The 22,628-nt window shown below is 37.8% G+C and overlaps 2 protein-coding genes and 1 long non-coding RNA gene across 5 annotated transcripts; 2 read left to right on the top strand and 1 right to left on the bottom strand.

Moving 5' to 3' along the window:
- Positions 1–6: 6 nt before the first annotated feature.
- Positions 7–2,348, top strand: Syx16 (syntaxin 16). Its single transcript, XM_071790529.1, has 5 exons — positions 7–246; positions 321–539; positions 715–922; positions 1,016–1,272; positions 1,449–2,348. The coding sequence occupies exons 1-5, from the start codon at positions 166–168 to the stop codon at positions 1,656–1,658; spliced, it is 975 nt and encodes a 324-aa protein (XP_071646630.1). The 5' UTR covers positions 7–165; the 3' UTR covers positions 1,659–2,348.
- On the bottom strand, positions 2,328–22,108 carry LOC139820336 (oxidative stress-induced growth inhibitor 1). 3 transcript variants are annotated; one of them, XM_071790514.1, is made up of 8 exons: positions 21,526–22,108; positions 17,564–17,887; positions 8,073–8,192; positions 6,660–7,105; positions 6,148–6,398; positions 5,822–6,069; positions 5,267–5,713; positions 2,328–5,137 (listed from the first exon to the last, which is right to left on the bottom strand). In XM_071790514.1, the coding sequence occupies exons 3-8, from the start codon at positions 8,131–8,133 to the stop codon at positions 4,896–4,898; spliced, it is 1,695 nt and encodes a 564-aa protein (XP_071646615.1). In that variant the 5' UTR covers positions 8,134–8,192; positions 17,564–17,887; positions 21,526–22,108; the 3' UTR covers positions 2,328–4,895. The 3 variants fall into 3 exon arrangements, with proteins under 3 accessions (XP_071646615.1, XP_071646614.1, XP_071646616.1); XM_071790513.1 differs by lacking the exon at positions 21,526–22,108 and having other exon boundaries at positions 17,564–18,202; XM_071790515.1 differs by lacking the exon at positions 21,526–22,108 and having other exon boundaries at positions 8,073–8,189; positions 17,564–18,202.
- Positions 17,845–20,123, top strand: LOC139820350 (uncharacterized). The gene is made up of 2 exons (XR_011733946.1): positions 17,845–17,920; positions 18,196–20,123. It is a non-coding gene; the product is annotated as an uncharacterized lncRNA (long non-coding RNA).
- Positions 22,109–22,628: the final 520 nt, after the last annotated feature.

Raw genomic sequence — 22,628 nt, 5'->3', positions numbered from 1 at the left:
CTGGAGAGAGACAGAGGGAGCAGGCCTGGTGATCGTGGTGATCACTGATCTGACTGATCAGCTGTTTCAAGATGACAGCTGATGCGGTGTGCGGTGCGTAGCGCAGCGCGGTGGAATGATTACGAGATATATCGCGTAGAGATAAGGAGAGATAACACCTGAAAAATGGCCACGAGGAACCTGACCGAGCCCTTCGTTTTAATGCGAAACAATGCTCTGCAGAGCAGGCACATTTACGCCGAACAGGTGCGTACATTTAACCTGTTCCGCTTGCCGCTTTTATCTTTTCGCCCTATCATCCTCAATGCGTGCTCTTTCAGAATCTTACCGATCGCGCGGCACTGGTGGAATCAGATTCTGGCGCATCCGACAATGTCGAACTCAGGGGTGTTAGCGGGGACAGCAGTGCACCGCCTGCCTGGGCGGACGCTTTGGAGGAGACGCAGTACATCTTGAGCAGATTGCGGGTGAAGATAGACAGCCTGGTCGAGCTGCACTCTAAGCAGCTTACCAGGCCCACCCTGGACGATACATCTCAGGTTCGCCAGTTCCTCATTCTGTTCTAATTTGGTTCTTGACAGACAGCTGGATTTGAAAGAACCGCTTCTGTCGCTTGCTTCGCAAAAGAAGAATACCGTCAACCAAGTGAAATTTTTTACATTTCATAATAATTGCAACGTCAGGATTTTTTATGTGTTTTGTAACACTGCGCAGGAAGAGAGGCAAATGGAGCAGCTGACACGAGAGATCGGACGTGCGTTCTCCAGTGGCTATAGACAAGTACAAACAATTAAGTCGGCCGGCAGGCACGAAAGTAAACCTACGGAACGTCGTCTAGCTGCCAGCGCGGTAATGGCCCTCTCGACTGCCTTGCAGGAGTTAGGTCTTCGATATAGAGCAGCGCAGAATCATTATCTGACACGTATGTCCTTTGTATGATTTAAAGATGAGCAGCTATTAATATTTTTAACGAACTGTAGCGTTATTTATATTGCAATTCGATGAATCTTTGCAGAGGTGAAATCAAGAGAGGAGAGGAACAACCAGTTCTTCGCGGAAGACCAATCTCTTTTAAATAATGTAGCAACCGATCCTTGGTTGATGGAATTGAACGAGGCAGCTGGTGATTATTGGCAAAGAAGTGAGCAACGGCAGGACTCGGTTTTATTACAATTGGAGGAGCCGGAAGATAGAATGAAATTGGCGATGGAGAGGGAGGAACAGATTGGAAGTATAGTTCAAAGTATAGGAGACTTAAAACATATTTTCAAGGTAAGTTTTGTGTATTACGCACGCGCGCGAATATTTATGATAATATAATAATGATATAATGCAGCGAATACAAATCTTTGATTTGGGGTAAATTCAAGTATACCGTTTTGATATTTATTGCCAGTGGCGACAAGACGATAGTTTCGTATAAAAATGTAGATTTTTATTATGCACAGGATCTTGCAGTAATGGTACAGGATCAGGGTACTATTTTAGACCGGATCGATTACAATCTCGAGCAAACGCAAGTGCAAGTACAAGAGGGCTACAAACAATTAAAGAAAGCCGACTCGTATCAGAAGGCCAATAAAAAATTGTACTGCATCGTGATTCTCGCGGCAGCTATTATATTACTTAGCTTCCTGTTCGTCATATTTAAAACGTAGAATCAACTATAATTAGAATAAAATTAACGTAAGAATATTGGTATACTTGTTGGTATTTATCATCGTGTTCCATAAAATAAAACAATCCTTTATAGAGAGTTTGTTGTAAATGTATATAATGATGGAAAGCTATTTTTTAAAATAGTATGTGCGATTTTTCTCAAGTGTTGTCAGGAAAAAATGATGTATTCATAAGATTATGGCAAATGTCTGTTCAGTCTGTTTATGAATTAATATGATAGAAATAATCAACTATGAATGTGGCATTAATCTTTTTAATCGATGTTAATCTTTAAAACAATCCTCCACGCATAATATATCGTAATCCTTGCAATTTTATTTAGATAATCCCGCTGTATTTTTATTCTTCTAATGTATACTAAGAGTGATCGCAAAAATAAGATTTATGATAGAATAATTTATTTATCTCACTTGAATGTATATTTTTTTATAGCGATAACGTGTATAAATTATTTTTTTTTCCGTGTGATATCGCATAATAGAAAAAAAATGCGTTTTAACTTTTTATATCTGTATTGTAAACTATTCTGTACATCCAATTGTTAAATCATCATTCCATAATAAAACAATGACTAATTAAGTCCTTATAAATTCTGCTCATTTTCTTGTGTACACATACACAGAATGGTCTATATAAGGTATTACAAATTGTTTTTTTTTTTTTTTAAACACCATAAGAAGTAACAATACGATTTTTTCCTGGTATTTTAAAGTTCACTAGGAGCTTCTTGTGACAAGTGGGATTTGTCCGCTGCCGTTCTATCAAAGAGACAGATGTGATTTCGGATGGTGATTCCTTCCATTATTTTGTTTAAACTATATAATATTATATATCAATATAATATTTCTTATATAAATCGCTCCTCATTTTGCATGTAAAAATACGTGTCTACCAAATATAATGGTGCTCAAGTTTTATTTACGTAGTCTCTTTTCTACTTCATCGCTTCTTGAACATTGCATTTCCTATCACAGATTGCGTATTAAGTATCCATACATATCCCTGTCGTCATTTAGCTAATATATCAATATATATCAACTTTCGTATTAATAAAACTTCTAAAAACCACATGTTTCTATGCTATAAATGATACGCTTCAATGTTCGGTTTATCTCTTGTATACGCTACAATATCTCGCCTGACCGCTAATATCAAATGTATCATAACATTATATTGAATACGCGTTTTAGGCTTACTTTTAAAGTACGTATTAACATATAAGTTTACATACCGCATGTTTAACATAACAAGATAATATTTCTCGCATTTTCACGATACATTATCAAAGAGCAATAAAATCTCCATTTGAAATGTAATAAAATTATGAAAAGTATATTTCTCTTTTTTTTTAAATCATCTTTAAACTGAATAAACCTAATTAACATAAAACTTAATTAATATAATTGTACATATGTAATTGTATATCGCATATCATAAATAAAATAATGTAAAATATAAGCAATAAGGCACGCTGTTTCTAAATTAAGTGTAAATAAAAACTATTAAGTAATAAAAAAATAAGTTTTTCTGGAAACGTTTTGTACTAAAAGGGTAGTATTACATATCATATACCTTATACTAACAACAAAACATTACTAGCCTATTTCACTAAAGTAATCACAGCTTATTAATAAGAGATGTAAAGGCATATTACACGGCGGATTAAAGATGTTACGTAAAAGATGCGTCTGCAATTGTCTAATTCACGCGTGTTCTCATTTGCAAATTGTCAGGAAATAAAAATGCGCAATATAAAAAATGCTTGTGCGTTTCGATAAGCACAACTGTCCGGACATTCTAATAAGAATACCTAGTAAACACAATGTCCCAAATTGGAACATAAGATATCTCAAAGATGTCATTAAGACGTCTTTAAGACGTCATACGTCCCGATTTGAGTCATGCGTCTGGGTATATAAATATCCTTTCTAATCCCACGAAAATAAAAGTTATTAAAAGCATTTCTACATATAAATCGTGTATAGATAAATGTGCATAAAAAGCATTTTTAACTTAATCGTAAAAAGGCAAACATAGATTAATCCTAAATACGTATATAATATTAAATTTATGTCAAGAGTTTCGTTGTATTATTCGTTTTTCTTTTCGAAACTCGTTACAATACAGACTCCAACAGTTATGTATTAACTGTATGTACGAAGTGTGGAATCTAATAAGGTGTATTTCTGGAGAGATAATGTATAGTCATGACAAATTTATCAATAATATGACAATTGTCAAATTTAGGTGCGAGTCATATCATCGATACCATCTCCCATAGATAATTTCCTTATTAAATGGAATGTTAACAAGCGCGAACAGATTTAAAATAGACCTAAGGTAGCATTTGAACTATCATCTTTTTCCGCACGTTGTAAGTCACTACTCGCTGAGTAAATCTTGTAATCTCTTCGCCATTTACCTTTCACTAGGAGATATTTTGAACAATTAAATAGTTATACACTAAAAAATCGATCGTTTCCTCGCGAATGGTAATATGGAAAGGAATATAAAAATAATTTTAATAGTATGTACAAACAGATTTACTAAGCAATCTCTTTATGTAAAGTTTAAGAACTAAGAGGGTAGTTATTCAGCATTCACGAATTGAGCAGAAGTCACACGATGCCATTGACAATATGTCTACATATAAAATAATTTTGATACATGATTAATTATCTAAGTCTAAAGACTCTCGATATTAAAATTAATGAGTAACTTGGAAAAATGGACTTTGCGAGTCAAGTTAGTTGTTCGCGAGTTAATGTTATAAATTATAAATTATGAATTATAAATCGTACGTTTCGGCTCTACTTTAAACCATCTTCACCGATACACGGTAGATAAATGAAACAATCTCTAGTTCTCCGACAAAAGATTATAGGGTAAGTATTTGAAAACTGAATGTACAAAGGAGCATCATTTTCAAGAGAAAATACCAGAAAAATTCTGCTAATATTCACAGTCAGCATAATTTTCGGATTAGAAATGAAAATTGATACTAACCGGCAAAGAGAAGTGAAATAAAGATGGCTCAAAACGGCAAAACGTACAATTTATAATTTATATTAAATTATTATTAATACAAATATTACATAACATTAACTCATGCACAACTAATCGCGTTTAACTTTCAAAGCTCATTTTTCTTTGTTACTCGTTAAAAATAATTTTACTAAGCTACGATCGAGTTGCGCGAGTGGCTGTCAGATCTCTCAGGTATTTGTGGTATGTAGAATGTGCGCCAGAATTCCAAGCGCACCACCCAGAACGAAGCGAACAAAGTTGTTACCGACTAAAGGTCCTAATGCGTAAAGTCCTTTTACCGGCGCGTTGATCACTTCGTATGTGAAATCGTCGATTTCAATTGGATTCGATTTACTATTGATCGGCTTACTTGCAAATTTACCCAATCCTATGCCGCCACCTTCCAAATATGATAGGTCTGGTTTGTATCCTAAAATAAATTATTCAATACATTAACATCAGCAAATTTGCCAATTGAACGCTTCAATATCTACGATCATATTTATTTCACAATATTTACTAGTTTGAACTGTTATTAAGAAGTATATATTATATGTACCGATAAGAATAGCCGCAATGGATACTTTAAATGTGTGCAGCCGACCGTCAGGAGCAGCAAGAGTGGCTGTCCTCCTTGTATGCGTGTTTCCATTCTCGCGATTCTCACAGAGACTGACAAGCGTGTATCCAGGCAACGACTTGTACAGAGAATAATTTGTACCTCCGTCAGCCATCATCTCGTACACTTTATGATACTCCGGATATATGGAATCCGGCAGCCATTGCAATCGATCGTAACTAGTAGTTATCCTCTCGGCGGTCTGTTTGCCCCACTCGTTCAACGAGTGGCGGAATGCGTGCAGCACGGGTATGCCTCGAAAACGCGCAGCCATAATCGCATCGGCCGCGCTCAGACCAGCTCCGATTACTAACACGGGTGGAATCTGTTCGTCGGTCAACTCTTGGCCTACGGTTAACGGTTTCTCAGATGAGAACAAATCGAATTCTGCAATAAACCAAATAAAAAACTGTAAAAGAAGGAAGATAAGCTTTCTCAAAAATCACCAAATTAGGTGCAATCTCTCTTTCTTTATATAATCCTGCATTTACGTACCATATTCGTCGACCAAACGTCCTAATCGAGTCTCCAGATCATTGAGATCGTGTGTCACCCATTTGGGATTCGTATTCTCCCCTGGGATGTTTAGATGATTCGATAAATCGGTCGAGCCGGTTGCGAGAACCGCCCTTTTGCACCAATACCGAAATCGCTTTCCACTTTTATTTTCGTACCCGTCTACAATCCAATTGTATCCTCCTTTGCTCTCCGGGTTCGGTCTTACTGAGGTAACTGTGGTCCCACTGCAACAAATTGCTTGAAAATCTGCATCGATGTCAGTGACGGATTCGTGCCATAGATAATCTATTTCAAATATGTACCATCGGAAGTATTGTTTCAAGCCTTTTCTGCGCACGTAGTCCTTGTAATAAGCTGCTACGGTACCCATGGAAACTCGACTGGACGCCTTACAAACGCTCAGTTTTTCTAGCCGCGCATAAATGTCGCTTTCCGCTAAAACCGACTTTTGTAAGTGTTCGACCTCGACGAGTTTCTCCCAGTGCCTCAGATCCAAATCAGGGAGAGACATCCATCGACTCAGACTGATGGTGAGTACATTGGGATCCATAGACTAAAAGATAATATTAAAGAAGTGTCAAATTTATATTGAAAGCACTTTTCACATAAATGTATTGCGTTAAGAGTAAAGTAATACTGTTGCAATCAGCCTTATCAATTTCTAACGTAAAATCTTTAATTTTTCAATAATTATATATTCTAATTTATTAAGATTTTTCTTTTCATTACTTTTATATTTATCGTGACACATTTTGTTTCGTGGAAGAGAATCTACTATTTGCAGGATTACAAGGAAATATCGTTCACTATGCACCTGCCAGGCACCGCCAGGTTGGCCCTTGCCAAGGACAACGTGATCCACGATCCTGTGCTCGGGATGCTCGTCCGCGGAACTCCAATTGAGTAGCGAAGCTACATCGAGGCCGGCGTCGACGCATGGATGCTGCAGCTGGTCCATGAGAAGAGCCAGCGGTCGGCCACCGCCTCTGCCCTCGATGCCGGAGGACAGGCACTCGAGTTTGGACCGTGTGCTGTGCGCTAGCCCGCCCTGTGTTCTGCCGGGTTTGGAGCACTGACGACGATTGTTGGTGGTCACGTCGATGTTCGCATCGTCCGACGCGTCGCCGCACTCCTCGTTGCCGGTCGTGTAGAACCGTAATCGCGCTGTCAGCATATCGTCGCCGGGATGAGGTTCGCCGTTGTAGTAAGGCCAGTTTCCGGCGAGCATATATGACAGACATATCCCGCTGGGCCCGTTTCCTAAGAATCAGAGATAATGTAGAATATCTTTATGTATGACAATCTCTAATTTCCCGGCAACTGAGCTCCGAGTTATAACTGCTGACTGTTTCACAGAGATATTTTAACTCTTCCCACGAACTTTTTATTTGAGACGCTATTGCTCTTACGATAAGAATTTTAGCTCTGTGGGAAATTAATGCCAAACACAAGAAAAATAAGGAGCTTGTTGATCCTCAACGTAAGGTAAATATACCAATGCCTGGACATTTTTTTTCATTTTAGTGCTTAAATAAGTTATAACGCGAATTAAAGAGAATCAAAGATAAAAATATTTTTCTTGTATTATATTTTTAGTTTTGTTTTTATATTTTTATATTTTTAGCGTTATACTTATTTAAAAACTAAAATAATAAAGGTGTCTAGACATAGGTCTTAAGTGTCCCGGCACTGGTACATTTACCTTTAGTGGTGTCAAATAACCATACGTATGCACGTTAAAAAATTTAGTCAGATTGTACCCAGATAGCAAAACGTCCGTCATATTTACGAAATATGTCCGAAACTCGTGACGAGCGTTTGTGCAAATAATATGTAAAGTTGCGTCCGCGAATGCTTAAAAATAGTATTGAATTTGTTTCAAGCAACGGTTTATTCAATATTCGTTACATTTTTCCAACAGATTACATATTTACGCCCGGAGGTTCTATTGGTGTACAATTTACATAATATTGATGGAAGTAATTTACATATCTTTGCTGTAAAAGCACCATAAGTATGAATCCTAGACGAGTTACGATTCATGTTTACATAATGTTTGTGACAACAGAAATTGTTTTCAGCAACACGTTTGCATGATTTTGCACATTCACGTTTTACTCTATCACGAGTACGTTCTTACTTATTATCCCTTTGCGCGATTTTTGTATCATGCCTTTTATTATCGAGCTATTTCTCGATGAAGCTCAAGACATTTCTCTGCACTTACCTATGATGACAACATCTTTATAAATGACGTCGTTATCGTCGACCTCAAATCCGTTCTGCATTTTTCTTCTTCGTGTATCTTATATCTCCGTAAACGCAATTCTCCCGTCGATCCGTTCTACTGCAAAGAGAACGATTACTTTATCGTAAAAACATTGTAAATGACAATGTAATGACACATAAGTACAAAATTACGGAAGAGTAAAATAGTACGCAGCATTTTCCTTGAAATAATCTTTAAATTGCGGTCTCAACATTTGTCGCGCTTATAAATAGTGCGATTATTACGCAAGACGTTATCGTTACGCGGCGCCGATAATTTCTTTCTGAACGAGTAGATAATCTCACAAAAATTCCTATATTTCATAATACCAAGGCACAAATTTACATATCAATATATGTTTCATATATTATAAATATTTATTAAGTATATATTAAATATATATTAAATATATATAATATTATCTATTAAATATAATTAAATATATATTAAACATATATTGAATATATATATTGCAATTCTACTTTCTATACGTCTACAATTGCGTATTAGCGACTGCGAAAACTTATCTAAGCAAGCTATAAAAGAGTTTTCTACGCATTAGTTAATTACACAATGTGTAAAAAGTCGATAAGATAAACGATTTACTATACTTAAAATAAACAACGTTACTTTTTGGATGACATTGCGATTTATGAATGTAAAGTGTTATAAGTGATATCTCTAATATAATCAGTGCAAACATTCTTACGACTTATTCTAATTCATGAATCGCGTAGAATCTATATCGATCGCGAGCGAGAGATCTTGAAGATAAGTGACGATCACGTCTTTAAAAAGTAAAAGTCGTGACCTTCGTTCTCATTAGCGGCCTTCGCTGGCGTCGTGTTTCCTACTCTCTAACGCTTAACCGGTTCACTGAGTTCACTCAAGTGTCCCAAGTACAATTACCGCGACATAAATCGGCAAACCTTTCGGCCGTTAAAAACGGCCTGGTTACTCAGATGAGCCCGGCGAAGACATATTAAAAATAGAGATGTATAAAAAGACGTAAAAAATAAATCTAGGAGAATAAATAGTGGCTAGAAATAATAATCTAATAATAATAGAAACAATAACATAATAAAAATGTAAGAAATACATAGAAATGTGCAGATAAAATAGTATATTGTGCACCAAGGGGCGAAAGTAGCGTTTTTCAGACGAGTGTGAAGTTTGCCGCCCGAGCCGAAGGCGAGGGCATCAGCAAATCACACGAGTCTGAAAAAGCTTTCGACCCGAGGTGCAAACGATATTTTTCACAACATTTTTACGGAAAGTTCGACCTCCATGCCTAGAGAGGGGCGAGAGTGACCAATTTTACGCCAGGGCGGCATAGCGGGTGGAAAGTAACCACTTTCCTCCCTAGGGCGGAAAGTGGTCACTTTCCGCCCGCTAATGCCGCCCTGGCGTGAAATTGGTCACTTTCGCCCCTCTCTAGGCATGGAAAGTCGAAATTTCCGTGGAGGTGTTGTGAAAATTACATTTTTGTTTTGCATTCGTGGACGAACTGACGCGTGAGATGATAGAAAGCGCGGTCGCGTTAAAAAGCGTCAATGGGTCGCCTAGTTTATACGCACGATCGAGAGATCGTTATACTTAGCTCCCATTTCTCCTCATTACCCGTCGCTTCTACTCGAGATCACCTGCTCCGCAAATAACCGCGGGGAACGTCTCTCGATTTGTAGCACGGTCCATTTTCATTATGATGCTTAACAGTTAAGAATAGCAACGTCACTCGAGAAACGTAATAGATCAACGACAGAGACAAGAATTGACAATGGTCCAACCGCGATTTAGGCATTTCGATCTCAACGTCAGATTATTGGTATTGTCGAGTGTTAATTTTTACGAGAAGTGCGTGACCTAAGATAAAAATTGTCGGAATAGATATCTTTATGAGATAAGGAACGTCAGCTGGCCCGGCGCGCAGGTGGCCAAGGATAAAATTATCAGTACTTGTACAGTTTTAAAGTACTGACAAGAGAGCATTGTTATTATTTTTTTTTTTTGCTTATCGAGTCCCATCAAGGAAAAAGCTACGACATTCTTACCGGCAATACCTCGGGGGAATAACGCGGGGAGGAATCTCATCGCGGAATCTATCGAATGGCAAACGGCAAATGATTGTTGCGCACGATTGCGCCGATATCGATCGACGGACAGTTGACGGTATCCCACCGGTGAGATGGGCTCTCTGACAATAAGGCATTATTCACGGCGCGTAGAAATATTCAAGCGATCGGCTTACGTGCTCCCGCATGTCACCGATAGCGGTCTTTTACTACTCGTCGTGGGAATAAAGCCGCGCGGAAGATCGATGGAGAATAACGAACGAATATGATCTATTCCTGCGTGAAAATGGGACGTCGTTTAGCAACGCGAGGGACGTCAAGTCGCTGAAAGAGGATTATTCGTTATTACGATCTATAATGAACGTAATACGGATATAATTGGGGAACGTTGCTTCGTGCGTTTAGTAACGCTACCCCGCATTTCACCCAGGAATTTTATTTCTAAGCGCCGTTATTTCCTCCGAATATGCAGAATTTGTGGTATCTAGCACATGTATCGGTTATCAGTTCTATCTCGTTCACTGAAAAAAAGTTTTGGTTATAATAACCAAGGCTTGGTGAAATAGCTTCAACTAAAGGGTTTAGTGATTATGACAAAATATTTGGTTAATGTTAACCAAATTTGTTAACATTAACCAAATTATTTCGTCATAATCACTAAACCCTTTAGTTGAAGCTATTTCACCAAGCCTTGGTTATTATAACTAAAATCTTTTTTCAGTGTTGCGGAATAGTTCTCTCTCTCTCTCTCTCTCTCTCTCTCTCTCTCTCTCTCTCTCTCTCTTTCGTTATAAGTTGTACGAATAAGCGATAAAATCATCGCGGCACGACGCAAAAACGAGGCGGTAATATTCTTCCGGTAATATACGTCCTCTCTGACATTTATCATTTATAATTTATCATGCGAGTGACTGGACGTGGAATAGGAAAAAAGAACTCGCTCCGCGAAATCCATTAAGACGAAAGATGTAAGGACGTTACGTATTAACGATCGGGTTAAATCGATATGTTACCTGAATGCCTCCTTTCGCAAGACACGTAGGTATATATAGGTACAAAACGATGTCTCGCTGGGGTCAACTGGTCACGACTCGCTCGATATGTATCCAGTTTACGGATGTATTCCTATATTTGTAAAGGAAGGCGTGCTCTATGAAATCTCTGTTGAAATTTTAATCAGGCGCTATGTCCAATGTCACATACGTATTGAAACTTTAATCGTGTATTCTACATGTTCTCCCCGGACTGTATGTGAGAACTGGGCCACGTAAATGTCGGCGCGCGATTAATTGCAATGGGGATCTCGCCCCGCGGAATGCTGACGCTTCAATTAAATATACTCGACGCTTAACAGCACTTTGTAATCTTGCAGACTTTTCAATGTGTGTGCGCTATCTCTAAACCGCGCATGCAAATATCGGTCGTGAAAGAAGAGTCGCGTATCTTAAAAAGACGACGCGCGACCTTAACTTTTGCGTTACGCAGTAAGTGAAGTGAGATCGTTGGTTTTTATTATGTATACGATATAACATAATCGCGATTCTGACGCAAGGCAACGGGCGCGTTGTCGCCTTTATGGGATCGTAACCATTAGCATGATTCTGTAACTGTTACACGAGCGAGAGGCAACGTAGGGGATCATGCTTAATATCGCACCCTATTTTTAAAATTCAAATTTTTGACTGAAAACTCCTACAAGAATATAACTAAATCGCATCATTTTATTCTAGGATTATCATAATATGATCTCCATGGCATGAATGTGTTCAAAGTTTACTTTAACTATCTTTTCTAAAGGAAAACAAAAAAAGCAGTATTTTTTAGACATCGAAAAAAATGTTTCTAATATCGCACCCTTACATATTTTTGTTAAAAATACAATTATGACGCACAATATATGCTGGAAATAGAAACAACTCAAAATAGAGCACATAATGTTGGTAAAGATATCCTCTGCTTTTAACGATTAAGAAAGCCCATGAGGTTTCATGGATTAGGGAGTGATGTGGTCAGCATCCTGCCTAGCTGATTTACCCTCGAAAAAAGATCTTGTTACTCATTAAAGGCTGAGGGAGCTCCAGAGTTATTCTAGAGGCAAACGAATTAGGAAAATGGGCGGTATAATGAACATTTCTAGAAGGCGAAATTAGGAATACCACGAGGAAGAAATATAATCGATTAAAGCATCATAATAATATAGCAACGAATATCTCTAATTTAGGAATAAAATTAGACACAATATCAGGGCACAGTTTTCGAGATATTCCTTTAAAAGTCCTTTAAAAAGGACCCAACAAAAGGTCTGTTAGCGTAATAGAATTAGTCGTTTATAACTGTACGTGACCAGATACAGAAAAAGAATTTTAGATTAAAAGTAAGTCACGTAAAGATAAGCCTAGACAAAAATAATGAGGAAAAATTATCTTGTAAGAATTTAGAAACAGAATTTGTAAATACGTGAAATATCAAGTTTTACGGCACTACAAGTTTAGCTGAACTTTGCTCTGATTGGTCAAATTTCAATCCTGCAATCTCAATCCCAATCCATAATCTGATACAGGCATATAACGATGAGTTACAGAATCGTGCTACAGGTGCGTTTGTTGGCGCATTCAGATATCTATCCCCCCAACTATTCTAGCAACGCTGGCGCTTAGCGCAGCGTTTTCTATTCTTAATCGACAATTAATCGGCGGCGAGAAGCGATGCGAGGCGCCTGAATGGAATTCGGTTAGCGCGGACGGAGGTGATCGTCAATTCCAGAGCGAGACGATCTAAAGATTCCTCTTATATCGCACGAAGCACCGACGTCGATCTGTGCTCTTCGCGATATTCGTTTTCAATTAAAAATTCGTCACGCGCAGATCTCGTTCTTCGATTTCACCGCGCGATGAAGTTCACAAGCATCTTACGTCTAGTAGGCGAAACGAATGAGAGAGATTAAACGCATAAATCATGGAAATTTTGCAGCTTTTCGCAATTAGATTCGCCTTCATCCACACATATGTAAGTCGAAACTACGAATACATGTTTCTTCATCTAATCACATAGCGCGGTTTGTTCTGCCATTTTCCTGTCGGATTCTTTCCCTCTCTTTTCCTCTCGTATCCCCTGAATTTCAAGGAAACGAAACAAGGAATGCGTGGTCCAGCAATCTAATCTCGGAAGCAGTCAACCAGGAAATATATTTCATTAGCTAACCATCAGTTTCTGAAAGATATAATCTTAGAATTAGCTGTCAACTAAAATAAACCTCACAATCCGTAGAATTCTTTTTTTATCTAAAGTGGTGTTTTGAAATCTCTTATTAGTATCTAGTAAAAAAATCTATACAAAAATCATATTATCTTACCTATTCCTTCGATTATGCACTCAAAGAGTGTCATAGCTATTTTATTCTACGAAAGACTGTATCTTAACATTTCATGATTCATTAATGTTACTAAAACACGCGAAAAAGTTTTGCGAGCTACGAAACAAGATTTTTATACTGTATCAGAGATACGATAATTTCAGATACTATTATTCTCTTCAATGAGATATACTTTCGGTTCTTTGAAATATGCAACGCTTCGCGCAAAATTATAATTCGGAATTAAATTGAACAGTTTGAAAGAAAAACAGGATATGCCTCTTTGGCATAGAAAAGTGATGATATAATGCTGAAAGATACTGATCTATATTGTAAATCTCTGTTTAAAGACTAGGAGTTACTAGAAACTGAAAATACCTGCCACCCAAATTTGATATTTTTGTGACGTCAGAAACGACCTTAATGAAAGATAATGCGTAACTTGAGCGTAGCTTTTTCCTAAAATTACAAATCTCGGAACAGCAGGAAAATGGCAGGTAAAATTTACGATGTAAAATATCTGAGTGCGAGGTCATCTTGGAATATAATACTTTCATTTATTATGACATAGTCATCCTTCATCCCTTAAATAATTAAAGTATCAAAGTACACTTAGGTACGCTTGTAAACAAGACAAAAAGAAACGTTTCAAATAACTCTTACGAAAACATTCTAATTTTCAATGAGCCTTTGTTTAGTCTACTTGTAAATTCAAGCACGAAATAGAAATGACGTACTTAAACTGATAAAAAGTTTTGCCGTAATCGTTGACACGTGCTGCATTTTGCAAACAGTAAATACTGAGTTAGTCATCAAAATTGCCAGTTTTTAACATTAACTTAAAATAAATAACCATTGGTTTTTTCCGCCGAACGCACGTCAAATAAAATGATAAAATGTAAATTCACCTAGAATATGCAATGACAATAAATGCATATGGCAAAACTACTGATTCATGCTGATTGTTGCAAAAAAACAGCAAAAAAATGCATTGTCGGTAAATGCATCTGTTAAAAGGTAAATGTATATTTTAAAAAACCGTGATCAACATCGCAATGCCTTTTGAAAAAAATCCGGTTTATTGCCGGTATTACTCGTTTGAGAAACGCAAATGCTACAGATGAATGTTAATCAATTTCACCGGACGATTCAGTAAACACGAGCCATGGGGACCACCGGCTCTTATTCGGCGCAACAATTATCTCGGCATTTAACCTGCGTTGTTACGGGTTAACTTATACAACAAACTCGCTCGCGTGGAATTAATTCGCGAAATGCTATATGTTTATAAGCAGTTACGTTTATTAGCCGACCGAATGGAATGGCGCCTATTATAGTCGCAATAGCGACATTATTTTAATGTTTGATAGCGGACCTGCTCAGCAAAAACCTGCATATCAGTATTCCACGGTATTGTTGAATAATATCAGTCTATTTTAGCTAAATCATACATTCACTATTTTAACAATTTGTAAAAAAAACTGCGTTACACTGAATCCATTGATTTACTCTATCGGTACTCTTCTTTTGCGTGATTTCGCGTTTTTATACTCTCTGTTATTTTTTAAATTCCGGATATCATCGTAACGCGATTTATTACGAGTGTTTCCTTTATGGAGAAAAGAAAACTCGGATGTCCGTTCGCGCGTTGCCAACTCGAATTTCGGTCACCGGCAAAAGTTAGACCTCGCAGAATTTCGCAGCACATGTAACTTTTGCTACCGAGATCAATAGTTACGTAAGCATACATAAGTCGCATTCGTCTTTTGCATCGCAGAAAAAAATCGTATTGCAGTGCCGCCGTAATTTCGCAGCATGATGCAGCGAGATTACAATGTGCACTCGCACCGTGAATACATTATTATTCAGACTCATACCATAATCAGAAACATATCCAGCAAATTAACTTCATTGCCTTTTATAATGTGATATATATTTATCGAATTCTTCTCTCATCTTTTTTTTCTTATCAACTGAAAAAGTTTCGAGTTACTCAATATTATCAGAAATAAACAATAAAATAATTACTACTCGAAACTGTATTCTCGCGTCTCTTTAACTTAATAAGTGCCGTCTCTTTAACTTAATTAGTCATCCGAAAATCTATTCGACCCAAAGTCTCTTATACCTTATAGAATAACAATTTCGCTTCTAAGTTCAATTTTTGTCTGAGCATTTCTATCAACCACTAGTTGTCGTTTGAAATTGCGCATATTTATGATGAGCATAAATAAAGATATTTATACAGCCGGAGGGGGAACGCTCTGATAACTCGGTAATCACAATGTTTCTTATGATCGAACAAGTATCGATAATAAACCGGCGTCCAGCAGTTTAGAATCGATTCTTTTTTGCAAGTCACCGTTTGTTACCACCTGAAACGGCGTAATTACGGTTGCGATCATAACTTCGGGAAGACGCAGCTGATAATTAAAGCGATGCATAAATTAAAATCTTGACGTAAGAGAGGACGGTATGGTGATGAGTATTCTCGCGATAGCAAAAGCCGCGTATTTTCACAGCGAAGATTAGATGAAGCCCAAAATATCCGCCAAATTTCGGCGAGCTGAAATACGCGCGCGATTAAATTGCACCGGGTTGCAGGTAATAAATTTGTACCATCGGTCGTTGGCTTCTGTAATGCTTTACGTAACGAAAACGAGATTGCGATTAATTGCGATAATGAAATTAAACAATAAAGCGGGAAATTGAACATCGTTATTAATAACGTAATCATTATCGTTTTTGTGGACGTACCTCGGGAGTGGTGGGAATATTATTATCAATGTTAAATGTGAAATTAAAAATTAAAATTATATCAGTATGATAACGCAATTCTACAATCTTTAACTTGAAAATTCTACAAAGATACGCGTGTCCATTTATCCGAAATGTATCCCAGTTCTATCAATATCACATTGCCGGATAAAACATTAATTTGAAGTACAATATTAAATTTATTATCAATTATATTAATATTGCTGATATCATTGATAATTGTGAAATTTTAATTTTCAATTTCACATTTAACGTGGACTAATAATAATAATTATTATTATTATATTGATTACGTTTAATTTCCCACTTTATTGTTAAATTAAACTTCCTGTTACGAAACACGGGTGCTTTCCGTTGAACTTCTCAGGTGGGTAAGTAATTGACGGATTAAGCGCCGTCGCATGTTCCGTTCACCGGCACCGACAATTACGTCACTTAGGTTTATACGGAAGAGCGCACGTGAACAGAATTATTTCACGAAATAATACAATTTCGAGCGAGTCCGTCGAGAAAGGATTTGGGTAATCCATCCGATATCCTTTAATCTCCGAATCGCGATTACAATGATGCCTACACAATATATCGTGAGTACACAGATGACGGATTTGCTGCTTTCACGAAACAACAGTTTTTGCTATTACGATATTAATTAATTATCTCTAAAGGGCAAAAGTTGGCACGCGGCGTAAATGCATTTCCACATAACAATGTTCCTGAACCAATAATATCCATGTGTTAGATTGAAAACAAATATTACATTCTTTCCCAAAACGTTCCCTTTTTCAGAATGTTCTCCTTTCTAGAATATTCCCATTGGAAGAAAATTGAAGCTTCTTCGGATCTTATTACGTTTTTTTTAATAATCTTATAAATAAAATTGATCTTAAATAGATATCCCTAAGGGCGGACTCCCTTTGTCATACCTTTAAGACATAAATTCAATAAACTTTCGAGACATCCGTCACATGCGAATTGCGGCGAGGATCTTACTTAGAAAGTATCCGCGACGTATATACACAACAACGCTCTCCCATTTTCCTTTTATTTCCCGACCGTCAATCACGCTGTCACTTCATACTTACTTCGGTATTCAGACAGATATAATTATGGATCGATAGAACGAGTAGATTGCTATCTACAATGTCGTTCTCGCGCAGAATGTCAGGAATCGCGCGTACAAATATGCAGAGAGAAAAAAAGGGAGATATATATATGTATATATATATATGTGTATATATATAGCTTACCTGTTTCTTCCAAGAAGGGCGTCGATCTGTACCGGCCTCTGATTTTCCCGCTGCACGTCGGAGCCGATTATCGAAGAACGTGAGCTTCGTTGGTCGACCGGTTACGCCGGAGCACGGCTAGTGACACCAGATGCTCCTTACCCGACAGTCGGCGTCGTACTGAAGCGTGCACGCCACGCGCGATCGTTTTTCCCGCGGAAGCTTCGTATCCGAAGGCCGCGCGATGAATGGCGCGATTTCACAAGGCGATTTCAGCCGTGAGATATCAGTCCCCTCGGTGCAGCCGTCATAGTGCAACAAGACTGTGTTTGCGGTACGACTTTCCTGCAATTAGAAATGTCATGCAGTCAGACAGATGTAAATATAACGCTTAGATTAGTAGAGATAAAAACACACGGATAAAAAAAAAACGAGATCGCTACGATAATTTTTATAATTGTACTCCGTAAAGTTTATAAAATCGAACTAAAAGCGTCGGCAAGCGAAGGATTATATAAGAATCGGCGTCTTATTAAATTGACTTCCACCTGACAGTTATTAATAACAGAACAAGATTTAGAAATGATGTCTGGTAGATGACTAATTTGCCGGACGGTAGAAAAAGATGTTTTGCCATTGAAATATGGTTTCAGGCTGTTCAACAAGTTAATATATTCGACGTCCTGATCGGTATACGTTGCTATACGTTATTATCTATATGTGGTGCCAACAAAGATTTTAAGATAATTATAAGTAGCAAAAAAACCAAGAATTGTGACGCACTTCTGCCCAGTCACGTTTCTGCCAAGTTACGGCGTCACATTGTGAATATCTTTCGCAGATTACGTTTCCTAGATTACAGGCACGGATGCGTTCTTATTATATTGATCCACACGTTACTTGTACGACATCAATAAAAAGATAGCTGGGGCATGGTTGTAAAGTTAAATCGCATTACCCTTAATACACCTCAGTCTTTTTCTTGTAACTAAGTACCTAGAAAGAGCTCGTTACAGCTTTTGCATTACAGCCTTTTGACTTTCAATATTGAACCATCCTGGTATAATTGGAACCTGAAATCCTCTCGGAGCGGATTCCAGTTGAAGATAACGCAAGAGCGATTTCGCAAACTATTCACCAAGGAAGAATTCGAGATTAAGTTTTCTGAATAAAAATACGAGAGGCATTGCGATACTCGATAATGTCATGACATTAGAACGCAGAAACGATATCTTACGCGTGATAAGGGCTCGCGATTTTTTTCATCGAGCATGAATCAAACTGATTTTTGTTTTACAATCAATTTAAAAAGAATTAAGAAATTTCATTATATAAAACAGAATAAAATATGAAATATTACATACGCGTGTGTATATATATATGAATAAAAGTAACACTCATTAATTTGCTAAAGAGATAAGAAATTTTCATGTAACTTTCACATGATAACATATATGATTTATATGCTCGCCGATAAACTGTGCTATCAAAAGCGTCGGCAATACTGAGATGGAAAAAAACGCTGTTTTTTGTGATATCAATAATATGGATTTCAGAAAGATTATGGCAAATTTGAGGAGCTGCTCGTCTTTCCGCGTGCGTAAATCACACGAGCGTTTGAATTTCATCGCGCGTCGCACATTTCCAAATACACCCGTTTTCAAGATTATACTAAATGGGATGTACGTTTTAAATTCAACAAGGAAGTTAATGAAGGATGTGGAGAGAAAGTACACGATTATTATCACTGCGATTACGGTGAATATCTCTTCGTGACGTAGCGCAAATGGAAATGTACTTCAAAGAGGCGATAAATAATGTCTGATGCGGAGCAAGGTTTCGATACTACATTTTTTTTAATTATCGCTATCGATAACGAGTATTTTAGACCACAAAGTTACAACGCCATAACTCTTGTGTCGTAAGATAAACACAATGTCTGGCATTAATATCATCTATTAGTCGTTAAACAACGCCGGTCGACAGACTTTGACAACTTGAAGGCCTATATCTGCTTGAATGAATGCAAATAATTCGTAACATAGAATGTTGCGAGAATAAGGTGACTTCTGTCGTAGATATTTTACGGTAGAAACTTACGAAGGATTAAAATTGATATCGCTAGAGAAACTCCAAAAATAAACTCTGGAAATGAACGAATGATTGAATTATTTCCTCATGCATAATACCCGTTGTTTAGCCGCTAAATTTAATCGTCGGTTTATCAGCTCAAACAGTTTTTTTTTGTCTAGACTCTAGGCTATTTGTGGTATCTCTTGTGCACGAGATAAATGTGAACTATAATTTAATTTTACGTATAACATATAAATAACGCTTGTGCGAGCACAAAGTCGCTCGCATGTCGTAACTAATAAATTATTTCCAGACATTACGAAAAATGACGTAACATTGAGAACCGCCATGGAAGAAGCATCTGTGCTCCGAAATTAGAATCGCGAATGGGTGAATGTGCGTGTATGTGTGTGTATGTTCAACGCGCAATAGAATATATATTATGTAAATAGATATATACATTTATATGTATAATATAATATATTAATTATATTATTATTATTATTAAGTAGAAATATCTATTTATTTGCATTTCTGATATTTTTAAATTAAATTTCCCCTGACAACCACCACCACCAGATATTTTTCGTGCAACTTATGATAAATCAATATTTTTAAAGACATTTAAAAAGTATAATTATATATATATATGTATATATATACATATATATATAATTGTACATATATATATATATATATATAATATTATACATTATATATATATTATTATACACATATATATATAATTATATACATATATATATATATTATATATATATATATCCTATCATTAATAAAATTAAATAAACATCCGTAAGGCGTACATTGCGTAAGCAGATACAAGGCGACGCTTGATAATTAGTATAATCACGGACGTGAACAAAAATCGTACTTGATGTATCGCGAGCAATGAAAGCAAATGAGAAATTTACAAGATATCGTAAAGAAATATTTTCACTTGATTGCATCACGGACCTCGATCTTCGAGTATACAATTTTTTACGCATTCGAAATCACGTTTTATCTGCATGGCAGACCTAAATTTAACAAAAAATAAAAATTATATATAATATATAACTAATTGTAAGTCTAGTTAAATGCGAAGATGAATAATATCGAGTTTTAATGGAGTTTTAATATAAACTTACGCGAGAATCGGCGCAATGTATTCAGGTACTTCAAGTTTAAATCCATCCGCTTTATTTATTCTATTAAATTGTATACTGATTAAATAATCTCCCGTAGCTGCAGAAAAGGAAAAACACGAACATGAAAATTATTATTATTACGACTTTACGATTTCCACTTCAAAATAGATTAATTCAATCTCGTTCGCACAACACGAAATGTTTGTCTAACATTTTTGCAAGAAAACGTAAACACCTCGGTAAACACATATCACACGCGAGGTACTTAAAGAGGTACATACCAACAAATCTGGAATTTTCGTAGTTTGCTTAAAAGAGAGAGCAATGGAAAATTTCTATCCCGTAAAATATTTATGTCGCGCATCCCCTAGATTTCTATTATTAATTTATGTGTCTAAATATAACCCATGCAGCTTTGCGTACTTCTCGCTTGTTCGCACACGATCATCCCTGGATCTGAATTAAATGCATATTCTACAGTAATAGAAATTTATAATTAATTGTTAACATTATTAATTATTATCCCAGGTAGAACAGAAAGCCACAATGAAGTCAAAATTACGTCAAAATGATGGTAAGATGATGCTAAAAAATGACCAAAAAAATCGTCATTTTGACTTTATTGTCACTTGTTCCTACCTGAGTTACGACAGTTTTTGCTGTCATCTGTCATTATACACCGATCACCCCGAAACCGACGCCGCGATGCCGCACTCGGCCGCAGCGGCGTCGGAAGACGTATCGAAGTCGGCGAGTCCTTACCTGGTCCGTCCAGCACGTCGTCGTCATCGCGGCCGTCTTAGTCCGGATTGCAGACTCTGACCCGATACATCGCGCGGAGGCTCCGTGGGACGTTGGTGCCGCGGACGACGCTGCGATTGCCAGGGGCTTGCCGACGCGCGCTGACGTTGGCGGGTATCATGATGAGAGGACGGGTCGGCTCGGCGAGCGCGCGCGAGGCGAGGGTTGACAACGCCGCCCGGGATGCGAAGGTGCGCGCTCGCGCGTGCGACCGACCGGATTCGGGGAGTCTCAGGACCTACCGCCCGAGATCGAAATCCGTCTCTCGATCGTCCCTCGCTGAGCCGCGCGCGATCAGCCACGCCGCGCCGCCGGGAGCAGCCGGGAGTTGATACGTTCCCTCGTTCTACACGCGCGCGTCTAGACTCGCTCGTGAAAATCCCGCGTCGTTGTCGATGACACACCTCGTCCCGGCCATCGATTTTCCTACTCCGGGAGGCCGCCTCGCCGCGGGCCCGCGGATACAAAACGCGCTTTCTCGCTCCCCGGGTGGTGCACGCGCCGCGCCGTTACATGCGACCTGAATCACCTGAACATAGCCGCGAACGCCGCCTGCGCGCGGCCGCGCGCGCGTCGCGCGCTCCCGGCAGTCCCCGGCTCCGGCTCTCCGGCCGGCGCGTTTTTCGCGCGCTCGGCCACATCTGCCGTCGGGACTCGGTATCTTCCAGCTCCAATCCAGCTCGAACTTCGAGCGACGATAAATTAGATTTCTCAAATGTGTCCCTTGAATCTTGCGCGAAAACTCTCGCGGTGTTCCACGAAGGGCTGTCGAGGTGGCGTTGTTTTAAAATGAATTTACGATACGGGTTCGAAATTTAAAAATTTACAATTTTTAATTAGTGAGATTACATTTCGATGAAGTTAGCGGTTGATTAATGTTCGGTCGATATTTAAAAATGAAAATTATAGGTCGAAATAAAAATGGAAGATTAAAATGTAAAATTTGTATCGGTTTCGGTTGCGTAACTACACAGGAAAAAAAGAAGTGTCAAATCAACACTGATACACTTGATACACAAGAATATATAAATCTTGAAATGAGATTATACTGTAATCAACACGAA

Source organism: Temnothorax longispinosus, chromosome 10 (assembly GCF_030848805.1).
Source record: "Temnothorax longispinosus isolate EJ_2023e chromosome 10, Tlon_JGU_v1, whole genome shotgun sequence".
In the NCBI taxonomy this organism is placed as follows: Eukaryota; Metazoa; Arthropoda; class Insecta; order Hymenoptera; family Formicidae; genus Temnothorax; species Temnothorax longispinosus.
Note: the sequence above shows the minus strand (reverse complement) of the source record. Positions and strands in the feature narration are given on the sequence as shown.

Coding starts and splice junctions, on each gene's coding strand:
- LOC139820336 (XM_071790514.1), bottom strand. CDS start 8,133: ATGCAGAACGGATTTGAGGTCGACGATAACGACGTCATTTATAAAGAT. Junction 6,399..6,659: donor AACCTGGCGGTGCCTGGCAG/GTGCATAGTGAA, acceptor ATTATCTTTTAG/TCTATGGATCCCAATGTACT. Junction 5,714..5,821: donor ACGTTTGGTCGACGAATATG/GTACGTAAATGC, acceptor GGTTTATTGCAG/AATTCGATTTGTTCTCATCT.
- Syx16 (XM_071790529.1), top strand. CDS start 166: ATGGCCACGAGGAACCTGACCGAGCCCTTCGTTTTAATGCGAAACAAT. Junction 247..320: donor GGCACATTTACGCCGAACAG/GTGCGTACATTT, acceptor GTGCTCTTTCAG/AATCTTACCGATCGCGCGGC. Junction 923..1,015: donor GCAGAATCATTATCTGACAC/GTATGTCCTTTG, acceptor GAATCTTTGCAG/AGGTGAAATCAAGAGAGGAG.